This window comes from Uranotaenia lowii, chromosome 2, assembly GCF_029784155.1.
Source record: "Uranotaenia lowii strain MFRU-FL chromosome 2, ASM2978415v1, whole genome shotgun sequence".
In the NCBI taxonomy this organism is placed as follows: domain Eukaryota; kingdom Metazoa; phylum Arthropoda; class Insecta; order Diptera; family Culicidae; genus Uranotaenia; species Uranotaenia lowii.
The window spans coordinates 42055854-42076242 of record NC_073692.1 but is presented as its reverse complement, the minus strand read 5'-3'; the positions used below and the strand labels follow the sequence as shown (position 1 = coordinate 42076242).

At 35.2% G+C, this 20389-nt stretch overlaps 1 protein-coding gene and 1 non-coding gene across 2 annotated transcripts in view; both read right to left on the bottom strand.

Moving 5' to 3' along the window:
* Nucleotides 1–20389, bottom strand: part of LOC129741314 (probable G-protein coupled receptor Mth-like 1) — a 121335-nt gene that overhangs the window by 97841 nt on the left and 3105 nt on the right. Inside the window, exons 3-5 of the mRNA XM_055733034.1 lie at nt 19129–19183; nt 18466–18478; nt 17988–18066 (exon numbers count right to left, since the gene is read on the bottom strand). Coding sequence (XP_055589009.1) covers nt 17988–18066; nt 18466–18478; nt 19129–19183 — 147 coding nt within the window. The remainder of the gene's footprint in view (nt 1–17987; nt 18067–18465; nt 18479–19128; nt 19184–20389) is intronic.
* Nucleotides 3302–3375, bottom strand: Trnat-agu (transfer RNA threonine (anticodon AGU)). The gene has a single exon. It is a non-coding gene; the product is annotated as a tRNA-Thr (tRNA).

The following is a 20389-nucleotide window of genomic DNA, read 5'->3' as shown; positions in this document are numbered from 1 at the left end:
AAAAAGGTCTTTTCAACGAAAGATCGTTGTAGAAATTTTTGACTCTGAAAGGTTTATACTTTTTACTACCACCATTAATATCATATTCGATTGCTTATAGAGCAAGGTTGCCAAATTACCCGGTGTTATATGGGCAGGGATATTTAATACAAAATTTGACAACGTCCGGTCCGGCCCGGGTGCCCGAACTTCATTGAAAAAAGCCCAGATTTGCCCGAATTCTTATAGCATCATATTTGCCAAAACAAACCAAAAAAATAAAAAGTGTTGTAAAAATTCTTTTTTTGCGTCCAAAACAAAATTTTTGAGCAAGTTTTATAAAAAAAATTTAAGAAAAGTTTTATGAAGGCCTAAAACAATTTTTTTAATTCTTTTTTAATATGCTGAACAACTCCTGGGCTAAGATCAAATTTGCCCGAACATTGTCCGAATTTTTTATTGATACTTTGGAATCAAATGCCCAAAATTTGCCAGGGTTTTTGGTAAAATAGGATAAATTTGTTCGGCCCGGGTACGTGCTGAAAGTGTACTTAAATCCAAACGAAGTTGCATTTTTCTGTATTTTTTTTCTTCAACATTCCAAGATAAGTACGATTTAATTGAAACTTTCATATTTCCAAAACAATATAAATAAAACCCAGTAGCTATATATCTACATAATGCTGTTCTCTTCATACAGGGCAGTTTGTAAGAAGATAAACAAAATGCCGTAGAAAGTCCTACGGTTTTTCGATAACTATAAAAAGAAAAAAAACCGACCATCTACTGACCAAACGATCGATCGATCGATTGATCGAATGGAAATGGTTTGATAAGATATTGGGTGCTTAAGCATGACAGCACGAAAGAAGCGCACACACTGACGAAAGTAAGTCTTGAAGGTGCTTACGATCGTCGTCGAACAGTCATTCAGTCAAAAGGCCGGCCGGCCGGCCGGCCGTCCACTTAGGGTCACTGACCCGGGGGCTTTCGTTGATACCCTGAACCGATCATTGGAGCGACCTTCCGTTAGTTTGTCCATCAGGTAACGTGGAACGAAGCGAGATGATTCGGGAAGGTCTTTTTTTTTAGATTTGAAAAAAGTGGTGAGCCTAGCTTGCCGTATCGAGATTTGTGATCTATGAAGCTGTTGGAATTTTTCTCGTTTTTGTTATGACTTTCAAGATGTTTTGGTTTTTGACACTTGATTGATGGGATGAATTCTGTCGAAGTGTGAAAGTGAAAGTTGAAGCGGTTGAGCAATGAAAAGTGAACGTATATGAGAAACGCAATTTATTGTAGAAGACAGATTAATAAAGTTTTCCAGATTTGAAGGAAAATCAGTTCCGAATAGTTTCTTACATACGCCTGAATCTGGAAGTTTAACTTCTGGTTCTTTTTCGATCTTGATGTGCTTTCTAAGAATGTATTTTGATTGGACATTTCTGTTTAATTTAATTTAACTTGAACAAATCAGCCATATGATGAATCAAGAAACTTTCAAAATCCATAGTTTAATCACATTGTTACCCTGCATATTACTAGCTACAAATTTATAGACAAAGTTTTATCTACGCTTATGAACCGCAAAGTTTCAGAATCGATATTTTGAACCAAATTTTCATCTCGTTGAGATAGCATAATTACTGTCAAAGGTCAGGGGAAGCTGGATTCCGAATATTTAGATTATCCACAGTTCGTCTGCTCCCCTTAGCTACTAACTAGGTAGTAAATAGGTGCCTAATTTATGGCTTACCTCATTAAAAACAACGACGACGACGCCAGGAAAAACAACCGAGGCCTACGTTTAATTTCGAGATCCGTTTAGTTGCAACCAGCCCTTAAAACAATCATTTGGGCTCGGTGGTTTTTACTCAATTTCGGTAAAGGTGGGAGACCACCAGCATGTGCAATTTGCATCCGTACCGGATGCACTAAGCCCGGGAGCAGCAAAAACCAAACCAGCCCTGTGGCTCTCAGACCAGGCCAGACTAGAACCAGAACCACCGCGGTGGAGCCCTCGAAGGGGATCTAAATTGCTGCAACCTGCCGCAAACCCTTTTTTGGGGGGAAGGCGAAATGCAGCGCAAGAGTTCTTTCCACAGGTTTGTATATTGTGACCGCATGTGAGCTTTTGAGGCGGTGGCTTATTAAATGAGCACACTTTATGAAGCGATTAGCGCTGCTAGGTTTGGACAAACTTGTCGAAAAGATTTTCTGATGTTTCAGCAAATTGTTTGAAATTTTAATATTTTTTTTCTACATTTCTTTCAAATCATAACAATTGTTTGGCTGATTTAAGTTCATATGCTTAATAACAATTCTTACTCGAAAGCCAATATTGCAATATTTGTATTTTTTTTTTTTTTGTGTGTTTTCTGTAGTTATGTGTAGTTATGTGTCATTTTTGGGTCATTTTGGTGTCATTTTTGTGTAATTTTTGTGTCATTTTTGTTTCAGTTTTGGGTAATTTTTGTGTTATTTTGTGTCATTTTTGGATCATTTTGGTTTCATTTTTGTGTTTTTTTGTGTCATTTTTGTCGTTTTTGTGTGATTTTTGTGTCCTTTTTGTGTCATTTTTGTATCATTTTTGTGTCATTATTTTGTCATTTTTGTGCCATTTTTGTGTAAGTTTTTCGTCATTTTTGTGTCAATTTTGTGTCAATTTTGTGTCTTTTTGTGTCATTTTGGTGTCAGTTTTGTGAATGTTTTTGTCATTTTTGTCATTTTAATCATTTTTTCATTTTTATCATTTTTGTCATTCTTGTCATTCTTGTCATTTATGTCATTTATGTCATTTATGTCATTTATGTCATTTATGTCATTTATGTCATTTATGTCATTTATGTCATTTATGTCATTTTTGTCATTTATGTCATTTTTGTCATTTTTGTCATTTTTGTCATTTTTGTCATTTTTGTCATTTTTGTCATTTTTGTCATTTTTGTCATTTTTGTCATTTTTGTCATTTTTGTCATTTTTGTCATTTTTGTCATTTTTGTCATTTTTGTCATTTTTGTCATTTTTGTCATTTTTGTCATTTTTGTCATTTTTGTCATTTTTGTCATTTTTGTCATTTTTGTCATTTTTGTCATTTTTGTCATTTTTGTCATTTTTGTCATTTTTGTCATTTTTGTCATTTTTGTCATTTTTGTCATTTTTGTCATTTTTGTCATTTTTGTCATTTTTGTCATTTTTGTCATTTTTGTCATTTTTGTCATTTTTGTCATTTTTGTCATTTTTGTCACTTCAGTTTTCTGTTCAAAATTGTTAGACACTTTTTCCGGAAAATTGTTCGCCTTATAAAAAAAAAATCATGCAAAGGCTCCGGCGAGATTCGAACTCACGATCTCCTGTTTACTAGACAGGCGCTTTAACCAACTAAGCCACGGCGCCGAGTTGAACGTTGAAAGTTTTGCTTTAGATTTTGTTCAAATTTTCACCTTTCATTCGCCTCGCGAAGATGACACGTTTGGGCGAAGCAAAAAAAAAGTGCTAATCTTCTTCGCGCGAATGCTGGGCTGAGCGAGACTTTGAATTAGTTGAACCAAAACAAATTCATTAATAATGCGGCCAAGAGAAATGGCCGGTCATAAATTTTCTCCCTTTCTCCCATACTTAACACACCTCGGGTAAGCAAAACGTTCCTAGATACCTGCACCAGAGAGTGGACATTTTGAGTTTCTGTAGAAGTTAAAAACTGTCTTGGTTATGGGAAAACCTGAAAGGCTAGGCGAGAGCCTAAACATTTTTCTGAGTGACTTTGTTTACGTCGTCTGAGTTGTCTAGATCTCTGACTTATTTCCAAAGGTGCCTTAAGCTGAACAGAACAGCGCAGCTAATCAGCTGCGGAATGACACAACCAATATTAAAAATAATAATAACAATCCATATGCTAAGTCCCGGGGAGGGTCGTAGATTTCGATCCACGTTTTGCCAAGTCCTATGTATACGAACAGTTGGTCAGTCGCAGCACGATTCTATTTTTATCAAGCGCTAAGCCATTGCCACCGATTAGACTTTGATTATGGGTTGGAACGTGAAAAATAGCACACAGATACGAAAAAGTATTAACTATTTCGAAATGCAGAAATCTAAGCAGTGCAAACGAATGGTGAAAAAGAGAACGGATAACCGTAATCGATAAAAACTTTGATTAAAGTGCTGACTTGGAGTTATGCAAGCTGGAAACTATGTAAGTTCCCAATCGTCGTCGTTGACTTCAGGTCGATGTAAGGGAAGTTCCTACAAGTTTGAAGTTATGATTGATGGACAAACACCGCGTCATGACCATACCGAAGTTGGAGTAAGGGCAGGTTCAAAAAGATGACGTTAACCACACTTAACTTATTCTCGCTCTCACTCGCTTACAACATACCTCAGACCTACTATACTACTAGTGATGATTGGTCATAAAATAAGGCGCAATCCAGGAAGTTACGGCTCACCAAATTGCTCGCAAATCGTGACTCAACCTTTACACACTGAAAAGGTGAACGCCGTCAATGCCGTCGATGAAGGACTTGGAAAAGGGGCTGGGTCCGGTCTCGGGAGTTGATTGAAATTTAAATTACAACCTTTCGCGGAGGCTCCACTCATGGTGACGTTTTAAATCTTTCGGCTGCAGGAGCAGCAAAAAACAGCATGGGTTCAAGTTTTCCCCTCCTTCTTACCATTTCGTTTTCTGGTGCATTTGCATAGCCTAAAAAAAATTGAAGCCGGGATATGTTTATTCTATTTGAGCACACCACACTTGAATTCCCCGTTTCGGTGATTTTGTGAGTTTTGTTTGTCCATCCAGTCAAACTTCTATGGACAGGCACATGAAGACCCACTTTTTCCTACATTTGAACGTTATGTTTACTATCAACATTTGATTTCGTCTTGAGAAAAATTTCTCCAAAATATGACTACTGTAGAGGTGAGATAAATATTGTGTGAATAGTGAAATCACGACAGTGACGTAGTTGGTAAGCTGAACACAGATTTTCAAGGCTGATGCTCAGATTGTTTGAAAATGGTTCCGGCTCCGGTAAATATGACGGAGCGACTGGAAAAGCGCAGATTGTTAAGGCTGCTGCTATGATTGTTTGTTACTCCGGTAAATAAGACGGAGAGACGGGAAAGGGCAGATTTTTAAGGCTGCTGCTTTGATTATTTTTTCCTCCGGTAAATAAGACGGAGCGACTGAAAAATGCAGATTGTTAAGGCTGCTGCTGTATATTTATTTTGATTTGGCCTTCCGGTGGAAAGAGACGGATTAGCTTGAGAAGCGCAGATTTCCAAGGCTGTTGCTGCTGCTGTTTGAATAATTTGATTTGGCCTTCTGCTGGAAAAGATGGATTGGCTTCGAAAGCGCAGATTTTCAAGGCTGCTGATACTGTTTGTTTGGTTTTGCTTTGCGGTGGTAAAGCCGGATTGGCTTAGAATGCGCAGATTTTAAAGTCTGCTGCTGTTTGAATATTTGAAAAGATGGATTGGCTTAGAAAACGCAGATTTTCATGGCTGCTGCTAGTGTTTGTTTGTTTGGTTTGGCCTTGCGGTGGTAAAGACGGATTGGCTTAGAGTGCAGATTGACAAGACTGCTTCTGTTTGTTTATTTTGATTTGGCTTTCCGCTGGAAAAATACGGATTGGCTTGATAAGCGCAGATTTTCAAGGCTGTTTGAATATTTTGATTTGGCTTTCCGGTGGAAAATGACGGATTGGTTAAAAAGCGGCGATTTTCAGGGCTACTGCTGTTGTTTGTTTGTATGTTTTGATTTGGCTTTGCGGTGGTAAAGACGGATTGGGTTAATAAGCGCAGATTTTAAAGTCTGCTGCTGCTGATAAGTTGTTTGGATTTGGCCTTACGGTGGAAAAATACGGATTAGCTTGGAAGGTGCAGATTTTGAAGGCTGCTGCTGCCAATCGTTTTTTGATATTGGCCTTCCGTTATAAAAAGACGTTTTAGCATGAGAAGCGCAGATTGTCAGGGTCTTTTGCTGCTTTTTGTTTATTTGGTATGGCCTTGCGGTGGTAAAGACAAATTGGCTTGGAATGCGCAGATTTTAAAGTCTGCTGCTGATGATTAGCTGATTGGATTTGGCTTCCCGCTGGAAAAATGACGTATTGGCTTAAGAAGCGCAGATTGTTAAGGCTGCTTCGTTTAGTTTATTTTGATTTGGCCTTCCACTGGAAAAAAAAGACGGATTGGCTTAGAATGTGCAAATTTTGAAGTCTGCTGTTGTTTGAATATTTTGTTTGTATGTTTTGATTTGGCCTTGCGGGTTTAAAAGAGACTTTGGCTTAGGAAGCGCAGATTTTAAGTCTGCTGCTGCTGATTAGTTGTTTGGATTTGGCCTTCCGGTGGAAAAGATGGATTTGCTTGGGAAGCGCAGATTTTGAGGGCGGCTACTGCTTTAATCGTTGTAATAGTTTTTATTGAGAATGGAGGTAAAACGGAATGTAGTGATTATATGAAGTAGTTAAAAGTTAAAAGTTAAAAATGTATAAAAAACCATGTTGATTTAAATAATGAAAGTTTTAATTTAACATTAGAGATGAGAAGATATGTAGAGGTGAGATGAAGAATGTACAAAATCAAAAAATAAGAATTATGAAAAAAAACAAAACCAATATGTGGCAACACTGGAAGGAAAGCTACGAAGTGTTAACAAAAACACAAGTTAGTCCTTGATCTATTCTTATGAGCGACATACGTGTCTAAGTGAATCTCTTAATTGAGATTCACAAGAATCGTGAAATCACGACAACTATCTACTGGAATATAAATCTTAACAGTCTATCAGACAGGTCTATGATCATTTTTATAGCTTGAACGTACACTTCTCTGACTATTTGCTTGTTTAAAATTAATGATGGTCTATCTCTAAATTTTTCACTAAAATTATGTAGTAGAAAATTTATTATAATTGGTTTAAAAGTGTTGACAAAAATTAGAAAAATTGAAAAAAAAAATAAAAAAAAAAAGAAAAAACTACAAAAATAAAAAAAAGAAAAAAAATAGTGACAAAACCATTTTTAAAAACGAGATAAAAATTCAAAATATTGATTGCTGCAGTCTGGTCAACATCCGAATATCGAGTAAAAAATGTAGTTAAACACGAGATACGAGCTGGACTCGCGATAAGGAGTTTTTGCTAAAGTATATATTGAATATTTACGAGTCAGACTCGTAGTAATTTTATGTCTTTAGAGTAGATCGAAAAAGCATTGTAACGTCAAAAATATTGTCATATTATGGTTCTTAAAATGATCTGGTAGCAAAATGTCTGATTTGTGATCAGAACTTTGCCTATGAAGATGATCCAATAGCAACTAGTCAGACTCGTTGGGAGGAGTTTGGTCTACAGATAGAATTCATTTACAACGAGTCAGACTCGTGGTTAGAAATTTGTCTGTAGAAAAAATCAACTTTCTGAGAGTCAAGTTGAAAATCAATTCCGTTTGTCATCATTTCTAGAATATGAAATAAAAAATCTTGAAAAAAAAAACATCATTCGAAGGTCAGGATCATTTGAACCTTTCTCATTATCATTCAGAGGATAACTTGAATTGAACTAAAACCGTCATCGGCTAATGAAGCCGACAGGAATGTGATAAATTGTCATCACCTTATGATGATTCCCTTTTCCTCCTGCGTCTGTTCAACGATAGGAAAGGTATGTCAGATCGAGATTCTCGAAGCTGCAAGTCATTGATCGTTACACCTCGCCTTCACCTGTTGATTCCTCGGCTCAAGATCGAGACGAATGCTAAATAACAACGTCGTCGTCAAAGCTAAAGCAGGAATATGATCAGCAACAGCCGTACAAACTAGCTCAGTCCGAGAATCCCAAGGTTGTTCCGCGGGGCGTCTTATTATTGCTGCTACACATAACGAAAGCTATATACGATTACGATTGCGACGACGAGTAACGATACAACAGGTTGATATTAACCAATGCTACGGGTAGTGGTTAATTTTTAACCCCTCCACCCTTCTTTGTTTTTTGTAGACTAAAAAGGAGGAACTGAACAGGTTCGATTTTACTCACTCGCAGCATCTTGGAACGAGTTTTTTTTCCTGCCTCTTTCAATTGAATTCCGCACTTCAAAAGATAGGTTCCGTTTGATTTGAAGCTTCCATCTCGACTCACGGCTCAGACAGTCGTCTCGGTTAGTCGGTGTGTGCAACGTCCCTTTTTATACAATTAAACCACTAAGATTCAATCAATCCGATGACTTGGACATTTTTTTTCGCAAGATGGTTGTGACATAACCTGTTTTGCATTGCAACCGAAGTGAATTGAAATGGTGGTTTAGAAAACTTGATCGAATTATTATAACACAGAATAAAAATTTCTGAACACGAGTCTGACTCGTTGCTCTTGGGCCTGGGAGCAGCCTGAGAGAAATTTTCTTAGCACAACTCTAAATTGTTGCTATTGGGTTTTGTTCAAAGACAAACTCCTCACAACGAATCTGACTCGTTTCGATTGGATCTTCTCTAGAGAAACCATCTTCAACACGAGTCTGACTCGTTGCCGTTGGATCTTGCCCAAAGACAAATTTCTAAGCACGAGTCTGACTCATTGCTGTTGGTTAGTCTTCTTTTGAGACTAAGTTCTTACCACGAGTGCAACTCGTTCGTTCGATCTTATATAGAGACAAAATTCCTCACCATGAGTCTGACTCGTTGTCTCTAAATCTTCTCCAGAAAACAAAATTCTTTCCACGAGCTTGACTCGTTGCTTTGAGATCTTCAAGCACGAGTCTGACTCGTTTCCAATTGATTTCCTAAGAGTCACATTCTTCACCACGAGTCTGACTCGTTGCTCTTGGATCTTGCCCAAAGACAAGACTTGTCACTCTTAGATTTTCTAAAATTGACAAATTTCCTACCGTTAGTACGACTTTTTCCATTTGGATTTTCTCCAGAGATGAAATACTCACCACAAGTCTGACTCTTTGCAATCAGATCTTCTCTAGAGAGAAATTTCGCAAGTCTGATTCGTTGCTCTTGAAACTTGTACCGAGATAAACTTCTAAGCAGATGTCTAATTAGTTGCTAATGGATGTTGTATGTACAAGGACGAATTTTGCGCTACGAGTCGGACTCGTTGATGTTGAAACTCCTCTAGAGAAGGAAAAAGAAAGATAAAGTTCCTCCCACTAGTTTAACTTGCTGCTATTGGATTGAAGTCTGAGACGTTGTAATTGGATCTTTTACAGGGATAAATTTTTACCATGAGTCTGACTTGGATCTTTTTCAGAGACAAATTTCTTAGCAGAATTCTGACTAGTTGCAAGTGGATCTAGTACAAAGACAAACTCCAAAAGATGAATCAAGATATCAAAACATCCCCAGGGAAAAATATTATGTCCCGAGTCTGACTCGTTGCTGTTGATAAATCTTCTTGAGACTAAGTTCTTACCACGAGTCCAACTCGTTCATAATGGATCTTGAACAGAGACAAAATTCCTCACCATGAGTCTGACTCGTTGTCTCTTAATATTATTCAGAAACAAATCCCTTTCCACGAGCCTGACTCGTTTTATTTTCAGATCTCAATAGAGACAAAGTTCTTACCATTAGTCTTACTTGATCATATTGGCCCTTCTCCAGAGACAAACTCCTCGCCACGAATCTGACTCGTTGCTATTAGATCTTCTCCAGGTTCAAATTTTTTACCACGAGTTTGGCTCGTTGTCTTTGAATCTTCTCCAGAGACAAACGGCTAAGCAGAAGTATAATTAGTTGCTAATGAATATTGTATGTAAAAAGGCGTTTTTTCCGCTGAACCTTCTCTACAGAAAAAAAAATTAGATACAGTTCCTCCCACTAGTCTAACTTGCTACTATTGGATCGAAGTCTGAGTCGTTGTAATTGACTCGACTGACTCGTTGCTGTTGGTAAGTCTTCTTTTGAGACTAAGTTCTTACCACGAGTCCAAATCGTTCATTTTGGATCTTGAACAGAGATGAAATCCCTCACCATTAGTCTGACTCCTTGTCTCTTTATCTTATTGATAAAAGAAATGTTTTTCCAAGATATCAGAATTCCAGAAATTGTGTCCCGGGTCTGACTCATTGCTGTTGGTGAATCTTCTTTTGAGTCTAAGTTCTCACCACGAGTCCAAATCGTTCATATGGAATCTCATACAGAGACAAAATTCCTCATCATTTCTTTACACGAGCTTGACTCGTTTTTCTCAGATCTTCAACAAAAACAAATTTCTTACCGTTGGTCTGACCTTCTTCAGAGACAAACTCCTCACCACGCTGACTTGTTGCCATCAGATCTTCTACAGGTACAAATTTCTGACCACGAGTCTAGCTCGTTGTTGTTGAATTCCTCCAGAGAAAAATTTCTTGTTAAAAACTGTCTATTGAGTATTGTAACTCATCGCTATCAGAACTTCTCCAGAGACAAATTTCGCATAACGAGTGTGACTCGTGGCTCTTGGATCTTCTACAGAAATTTATTTCCTTCTGCTAATATAACTTGTTCTTATCGGATCTTCTCAACACTGTGAATTTTTGCCTTTGGATCTTCTTCGGAGACAAAATTTTTGGCAGATGTCTGACTAGTTGGTATCGGATTTTGTGAAAAGAAAAATTCCTTGACATGAGGTTGACTCGTTGCTGTTGAATCTTCCATAAAGACTATGTTTTTATTACGACTTCGACTCGTTGCTTTTGGATTTATTCAAGAGATAAACTCCTCACCACGAGCCTTACTCGTTGCTTATCAAATCGTCTCCAGAGACACATTTCTTAGCAGATGTCTGACTAGTTGGTATGGGATTGTGTAAAAGACAAATTCCTCACATCGAGCCGGACTTCTTGATGTCAAACCTTCAACAGAGAAAAAATCGTCCCACGAGTCTGACTCGTTGCTGATGAATCTTTCAGAGAGACTTAATTCTCGTCATGAGTTCGTTAGTGGATCTTACACAGAGAAAAAAAATTCTAATCAAGAGTCTGACTCGTTGCTGTTGAATCTTAACTAAAGACAAATTTCTCACCACGAGTCTGATTCGTTAATAAAGCGTCTTAATCAAAGATAAATTTCGTACCACAAGTCTGACTTGTTGGTTTCGGATTTTGCTCGTAACGAGTCTGACTTCTTGAGTCTTACTTGTCGCTTTTGGATCTTCAACAAAGACAAATTTCTTAGCAGAAGTCTGCCTAGTTGTTATCGAATCGTTTAGAAAGACAAATTATTCTTACTGTTAGGCCTTCTCCGGAGAAAAAATCGTCCCGGGAGTCTGACCGTTGCTGATGAACCTTCCTGAGAGACTTCGTTCTTATCATGAGTTCAACTCGTTGTTAGAGGATCTTACACAGAGAAAATTCCCCATCACGAGTCCTGACTCGTTACTGTTGTATCTTTATTAAAGACAAATTTTTCACCACGAGTCTGACTCGTTACATAGGGTCTTTATCAAAGATAAATTTCGTACCACAAGTCTGACTTTTTGGTTTCGGATTTTGCTCGTAACGAGTCTGACTTCTTGATGTTGAAACTTCAACAGAGAAAAAAAAATCGTGACACGAGTCTGACTTGTCGCTGATGAATCTTCCTGAGAGATTTAGTTCTTATCATGAGTTCGACTCGTTGTTAGAGGATCTTACATAGAGAAAACCCCTCATCACGAGTCTGACTCGTTGCTGTTGAATCTTTACTAAGGACAAATTTCTCACCACGAGTCTGACTCGTTACAAAGGGTCTTTATCAAAAATAAATAACTTGATGTCAAAACTTCAACAGAGAAAAAAAATTGTACCACGAGTCTGACTCGTCGCTAATGAATCTTTCCGAGAGTCTTAGTTCTCATCATGAGTTCGACTCGTTGCTTTTGTATCTCATCAAGAGACAAATTCTTTACCACGAGCCCTACTTGTTGGTTATAAATCTTCTGTAGAGACGAATTTCTTAGCAGAAGCTTTTTAGTTACTTACTATCGAATCTTTTAAAAGACACTTTATTCTTACTGTTAGGCCTTCTCCGGAGAAAAAAAAATTGTTCCACGAGTCCGACTCACTGCTGTTGGATCTTCCCTAGAGCCTCAGTTCTTCCCACGAGTTTGACTCGTTGTTAGTTGATCTTACACAAATAAAACTCCCTTACCACGAGTCTGACTCGTTTCTTTTGAGTCTTCACTAAAGAAAAATTTCTTATCACGAGTCTGACTCGTTGAAATTGTGTCTTTTTCAGAGACAAATTTCTTACCACAGGTCTGACTCATCGTGATTGAATTTCCACCACGGAAAAAATCGTTCCACGAGTCAGACTCGTTCCTATCGCATCTTCTCCAGAGACAAATTAATCACTACCAGTCTGATTCCTTGTTGTTGGATTTTCTCCAAACACACTGTCTGACTCCTTAAGACCAGATCTTCTCCACATATTGAAGGTTCTTGTCGCGAGTCTATCTCTTGAGTAGAGAGAGTGTTCTTTACGAATTGGGACTCTTAACTCTGATTGTGTAATTTATGAAGAAAAAGAATTATTTCTCAAAATTCCGAAAAATGCCATAAATTCACGCCAATCCTTTTAATTTTTATCAAATTTTGATAAATAGTTGCCAGTGTCAGGTTGTCCGATGGCAGCTCCACAAAGTTCAACAATTCAGCATGATTCATAGCCATATTTGCACGTCATTTATCCTAAAATTTATAGCCCTTTTGCACCGGTGCTGGTGATACAAATTTGTGAAAGCACAAACAAACGAACAAAAAAGCGGCTCTCCAAACTCTATATCTGCGAAACGGCGCCTCCTCTAGTACGATTCACTCATGTCCGTATCCGGTGGCGGGTTGAGTGATAAATATCAAACTCCCAGGAAAACATCCAAATTTGCATACCTATTTGACTGGTGCGATCCTTTTCCCAGTCGAAAAAAAGATACGCGTCGGGAAAAAGGCCAAACGGTTTTCCCAATTGATGGTTCACAGTTCATAGTCAGGCTCTTTCCGGTGTTATTTTTTTAGTTGTACTTATTTTTGTGTTCACCGTACAAAATTGTTGTCAGTGAAGTGAGTAAGTGAGTGAGTGACTGGTGTGTGCTTCATCCTTTCCCGAACGACGACGACGGAAGCTGTAATTTATGATGCTCGGATGCATCCGGCATTTGTTTGACGAACGCCGGGACTTGTCACTACCGACTTTGTAATACGATTTATCGGCAATTACACCAGTTTAGTTTTTTTGGTTGAATATTTTACTCTATGCCCAATTTTTTGATTAAAATTCAAAAATGCTAAAAATATTCAATTAACTCAGATTGACCTAATGTTTCCTAGTTCATAAAATTCTGACCCAAGATCGAAAATTTTGTGAAAACCAATCGACTTGTCCCCAAAGTGCTTCGAATGAATCTCTGCTTTTCCGGTGCGTGTTGAAGTCTATTAATTATCCTGGAATTGGAGCTCACTCCCACAGGGAGAGGGAAGGCGAGAAATCCTCCCATTTGTCCACTACGGCCCATCAAGTCCCAGGAAGTCAGGACCAGGTCTGATGGATGATCAAACACACGGCTTGATGGTTTCGTTTTTATGATGTCTGTTCCTTTTCCAGACTTCCCCGAATGGTTCAAATGAGCCCCGTCGTTTGTGTCTGCTTTCCAGGAAGCTTAATAAATGGCTCTTTTGGGAATACATATACCACTTTATCCTGGGGAACTACATATATCTTATCAAAGACGACAGTAATAGATGCTTTGATTAGGTTAATCAATTTTAACTGGTTTTGGTTTTCGTAAAATGACAGCTCTGACGTTCGGAAGGATTGACATTTTCCGACTCTCAGCATTGGAAATATGTCGAAAAATGACAAACTATTTATCTCTTCGAACTCGAAGTTAAGGTTTGATCAAAATTATAAAAAAGAATTTATATTGATGGCTGTGTCATTTCGTGTAAATTTCGTGTCATTTTTGTCAATTCTGTTATTTTGGTTTCATTTTGAAGTCATTTTTGTGTCATTTTGGTGTCATTTTTATGCCATTTTTGAATCATTTTTGTGCCATTTTGGTTTCACATAGGTTTCATTTTCGTGTAATTTTTGTAATTTCTGTCATTTCTGTGCCATTTTTGTGGAGTTTTTGTATCATTTTTTGTAACATTTTTGTGTCATTTTTTATGTCATTTTCGTGACATTTTTGTGTCAATTTTGTGTCATTTTTGTGTCATTTTTGTGTCATTTTTGTGTCATTTTTGTGTCATTTTTGTGTCATTTTTGTGTCATTTTTGAGTCATTTAAGTCAGTTTTGTGTTACTTCTGTGCCATTTTTGTCATTTTTGTCATTTTTGTCATTTTTGCCATTTTTGTCATTTTTGTCATTTTTGTCATTTTTGTCATTTTTGTCATTTTTGTCATTTTTGTCATTTTTGTCATTTTTGTCATTTTTGTCATTTTTGTCATTTTTGTCATTTTTGTCATTTTTGTCATTTTTGTCATTTTTGTCATTTTTGTCATTTTTGTCATTTTTGTCATTTTTGTCATTTTTGTCATTTTTGTCATTTTTGTCATTTTTGTCATTTTTGTCATTTTTATCATTTTTGTCATTTTTGTCATTTCGATTTTGACAATTTTGAGCATTTCGAATAATTAGATAATTTTGACAGTTTTGTCAATTGAGACAATTTTGACAATTTTGATAATTTTGACAGTTTGGACAATTCTGACAATTTTGACAATTTTGAGAAATTTGAAAATTTTGAGAATTTTGACAAACTTGAAACTTTCGAAAATTTGGAAAATTTCAACTATTCTGAAAATTTTGACAATTTTGACAATTTTGACAAATTTGACAATTTTGATAATTTTGACAATATTGATTATTTTGAAAATTTTGACAATTTTGACAATTTTGACAATTTTGGCAATTTTGACAATTTTGAGAATTTTGACAATTTTGACAAATTTCGACAATTTTGACAATTTTGACAAACTTGAAAATTTTGACAATTTTGACAATTTTGACAATTTTGACAAATTTCGACAATTTTGACAATTTTGACAATTTTGACAATTTTGACAATTTTGACAATTTTGACAATTTTGACAATTTTGACAATTTTGACAATTTTGACAATTTTGACAATTTTAACAATTTTGACGGTTTTGACAATTTTGACAATTTTGACAAATTTGGCAGATTTGACAATATTTACAATCTTGACATTTTTTGAAAATTTTGACAATATTGACAATTTTAACAATTTTGACAATTTTGACAATTTTAACAATCTAGACAATTTTGACAGTTTTGACAGTTTTGACAATTTTGAAATTTTGACAATTTTGACAATTTTGCCAATTTTGACAATTTTGACAATTTTGACAATTTTGACAATTTTGACAATTTTGACAATTTTGACAATTTTGACAATTTTGACAATTTTGACAATTTTGACAATTTTGACAATTTTGACAATTTTGACAATTTTGACAATTTTGACAATTTTGACAATTTTGACAATTTTGACAATTTTGACAATTTTGACAATTTTGACAATTTTGACAATTTTGACAATTTTGACAATTTTGACAATTTTGACAATTTTGACAATTTTGACAATTTTGACAATTTTGACAATTTTGACAATTTTGACAATTTTGACAATTTTGACAATTTTGACAATTTTGGCAATTTTGACAATTTTGACAATTTTGACAATTTTGACAATTTTGACAATTTTGACAAGTTTCGACAATTTTGACAATTTCGACAATTTTGACAATTTTGACAATTTTAACAATTTTGACAATTTTGACAATTTTGACAATTTTGACAATTTTGACAATTTTGACAATTTTGACAATTTTGACAATTTTGACAATTTTGACAATTTTGACAATTTTGACAATTTTGACAATTTTGGCAATTTTGACAATTTTGACAATTTTGACAATTTTGACAATTTTGACAAATTTCGACAATTTTGACAATTTCGACAATTTTGACAATTTTGGCAATTTTGACAATTTTGACAATTTTGACAATTTCGACAATTTTGACAATTTTGACAATTTTGACAATTTTAACAATTTTGACGGTTTTGACAATTTTGACAATTTTGACAATTTTGACAAATTTGGCAGATTTGACAATATTTACAATCTTGACATTTTTTAAAAATTTTGACAATATTGACAATTTTAACAATTTTGACAATTTTGACAATTTAACAATCTAGACAATTTTGACAATTTTGACAATTTTGACAATTTTAACAATTTTGAAATTTTGACAATTTTGACAATTTTGACAATTTTGACAATTTTGACAATTTTGATAATTTTGACAATTTTGACAATTTTGACAATTTCGACAATTTTGACAATTTTGACAATTTTGACAATTTTGACAATTTTGACAATTTTGACAATTTTGACAATTTTGACAATTTTGACAATTTTGACAATTTTGACAATTTTGACAATTTTGACAATTTTGACAATTTTGACAATTTTGACAATTTTGACAATTTTGACAATTTTGACAATTTTGAAAATTTTGACAATTTTGACAATTTTGACAATTTTGACAATTTTGACAATTTTGACAATTTTGACAATTTTGACAATTTTGACAATTTTGACAATTTTGACAATTTTGACAATTTTGACAATTTTGACAATTTTGACAATTTTGACAATTTTGACAATTTTGACAATTTTGACAATTTTGATAATTTTGACAATTTTGACAATTTTGACAATTTTGACAATTTTGACAATTTTGACAATTTTGACAATTTTGACAATTTTGACAATTTTGACAATTTTGACAATTTTGACAATTTTGACAATTTTGACAATTTTGACAATTTTGACAATTTTGACAATTTTGACAATTTTGACAATTTTGACAATTTTGACAATTTTGACAATTTTGACAATTTTGACAATTTTGACAATTTTGACAATTTTGACAATTTTGACAGTCTTGACAGTTTTGACAATTTTGACAATTTTGACAATTTTGACAATTTTGACAATTTTGACAATTTTGACAATTTTGACAATTTTGACAATTTTGACAATTTTGACAATTTTGACAATTTTGACAATTTTGACAATTTTGACAATTTTGACAATTTTGACAATTTTGACAATTTTGACAATTTTGACAATTTTGACAATTTTGACAATTTTAACAATTTTGACAATTTTGACAATTTTGACAATTTTGACAATTTTGACAATTTTGACAATTTTGACAATTTTGACAATTTTGACAATTTTGACAATTTTGACAATTTTGACAATTTTGACAATTTTGACAATTTTGACAATTTTGACAATTTTGACAATTTTGACAATTTTGACAATTTTGACAATTTTGACAATTTTGACAATTTTGACAATTTTGACAATTTTGACAATTTTGACAATTTTGACAATTTTGACAATTTTGACAATTTTGACAATTTTGACAATTTTGACAATATTGACAATTTTGACAATTTTGACAATTTTGACAATTTTGACAATTTTGACAATTTTGACAATTTTGACAATTTTGACAATTTTGACAATTTTGACAATTTTGACAATTTTGACAATTTTGACAATTTTGACAATTTTGACAATTTTGACAATTTTGACAATTTTAACAAATTTTACAATTTTTACAATTTGACAATTTTGACAATTCTGACAATTTTGACAATTTTGACAATTTTGACAATTTTGACAATTTTGACAATTTTGACAATTTTGACAATTTTGACAATTTTGATAATTTTGACAATTTTGAGAATTTTGACAATTTTTGACAATTTTGACAATTTTGACAATTTTGACAATTTTGACAATTTTGACAATTTTGACAATTTTGACAATTTTGTAAATTTTGACAATTTTGACAATTCTGACAATTTTGACAATTTTGACAATTTTGACAAATTTGACAATTTTGACAATTTTGACAAGTTTAAAAATTTCAACAATTTGTCTAATTTAATATTGTGTCATTATTTGGTCAAATATTCCAAAATCAAACTACTCACCGGAAAGTCCACCAGATGTTGAAGCACATGGTGTTGAGCCAGAAGAACGCCGCGAGGAAGAAGAAGTGCATCATGATGGCTGAAAATGAACAGAGAAAAAAATCAAATGATCATTAGTAACAGTATCTGGTAACTAGTAGCTGCATGAAAGTGAGAAACAGAAACAACGGAAAAATTTACATTGTAACAACCACTTTTCCGGGTATCGAAGTAGAATCGCGGAACAAGAAAAGCTTCTTTTGTTTGAAAATCCGACAATCAACGTGCTTGGCGAAGAATCAGAAACTTTTCCGGAGGTAAAAACAGCCAGCGAGAAAATGTAAAATGATCACTTCCTGAATAATTTACATTCTGCTTTCGCTGTGATTTTTCTTCTTTTAAGCTCGGAAAACAGGAGAAAAAAAACTACCTCAACTTCTAGGAAGAGAAAACCGGTAGGCTACCAGATAGTATAAAAGATGCAACTGCATCCCCCTACTCTGTTCCAAAAGCTGAAAGAGAAAAAAACGAAGAAAGGAATCCTGATGAGAATGGTTATTTTTCATCGAAATGAAAATCGGTGGATTTTCTCCGGGGAACACAAGCCAGTGTTCTAGAGCTGCTTCCTGAGCTCGGGAAAAAGAAAAATGTAATCAACTTTGTGGAAGCGACAACGGTGGAGCACACTATCCGAATAATGGCGGAGACCCACCCAGCAAATTGAATGTCATAAATTAAAGATACACTTTGTTTCGGTGTAGATGGGTCGTGTTTTACAGAATGTTTTCTCTGGAGCACTTGAGATAGTATTTTAAGGTTGCTCGAGATGCTTGACACTTGTAAAGCTTTTAGGGTGGGAAGAAAACATGCTTTAAAAATGAGATAAAAACTTTGAAAAAGATTTAACTGAAATTTCGAAACGTTGTGTGAAAGAAATTTTCCCAAAAAGGCCAAAACATTCTAGTTGGTTTGATTCCAATTCCAAAATTTGAGGTCCCGTATAAGAATTTTCAAGTTCTCACCTTAATTTTCCATTCAACGTATCGAAATCCCATCCAATTTAAAGCAAAGCCCAAAAAGTGCCATGTTTATTATTGCTACAAAGTACCAAAGAAAGCGCATTTCATGAGCAGCAGTAGCAAATTGCATAAAATAAACCTACCATCATCATCGTCATCATCGAGGCATCATAATCATCTCCATGGGAGTGCAACTTTCTTGGCAAAAGAACAAAGAGAGAGAGAGAGACCCTTAACAACTAGTAGCAGTCAGAAACAAAACGGAAGCAATGCAATGTATGAATGGGGGTGGAAATACCATTCACTTTTCACCCGCCCACCAGAAGCCATCACATGAATTTATCTCCCGCCCAGGGAAACTGGCAATAAAAGCAAAGAGCCTCAAATTAAATTCATTATTTCGGAAAAGTCAGCCTGAAATATAGTTTCAGCAGCTTGCCGGCAAAATTTTACACCCACACAAAGAAGGTTGAAGTTGAAGTCTTAGTCGAAGAGTGGAGCATCTTCGTTCGAGGTTTTGGACCAAGTTCTGCCATAGATGGGTGTTGCCAATAGAAGGGAACCATTCTTACTTCCTACATTCCTACTTTCGTTACGTATGTGGAGCGTAAAGAAAGCTTGAAATTGCTCCTGTCAGTGTGCTTCCGGCATGGCAGCGATGACACGAAAAAACGGGATGGGTGAGTGTTTATTTTTATGGATTTTGGGGTGGGAATTTTCTACAGTTGACTTGGTTTAATCGTGAAGGCACTTTAAGAAATCTACCTCAAGCAAGAGTTTAAACTATTTTGACTGGACATTCTACTGTAAAATTTTCCTCATGTGGTGGAAAACGCATAAACAGAAAAAGTTTAGAAGAAATTTACTGTACACATTTAACCCATTACATGGCGACCGTAAAAAAATTGCTAAGTATGTTTTCATCCACGTTCAAAATCATCTAGGTAACTTTCCCAAATCTAAACCTAAACCAAACCAATCCTAACAAATTTTCCTCGGTGCAAACCGGAAATTCACCCGAAGCAGGAAGCAATCCCGGTAAAAGGGAGGAAATGAAAGCGAAACTGTCTCCGGCATAAATGTCACACAGAAGGAGCAAGAACCGACGGAAGATACCGACAACGACGACCTATCTCGTGTATGTGGCCATCGTCCTGGTTCTGATCCAAAGTCTCAGTGCAACGCATGCTAGTGTCCCCAAAAAGGGAAGAATTCAAAGTCATCTAGAGGAGAAATCGAATGAGTGGCGCTCCCTGAAAAGGGCAAAAGTTAGAATGCTTTCCGCATGTTGAAAGATTCCTTCTTCCCCCCCAAAAAGAAGGACACACTTTTTCAAAGGAAAGCGGAAAAACTGAAAGCCAAAATAAACGAGCAGCAATGATACCGGCATTTGATTGTATCGCT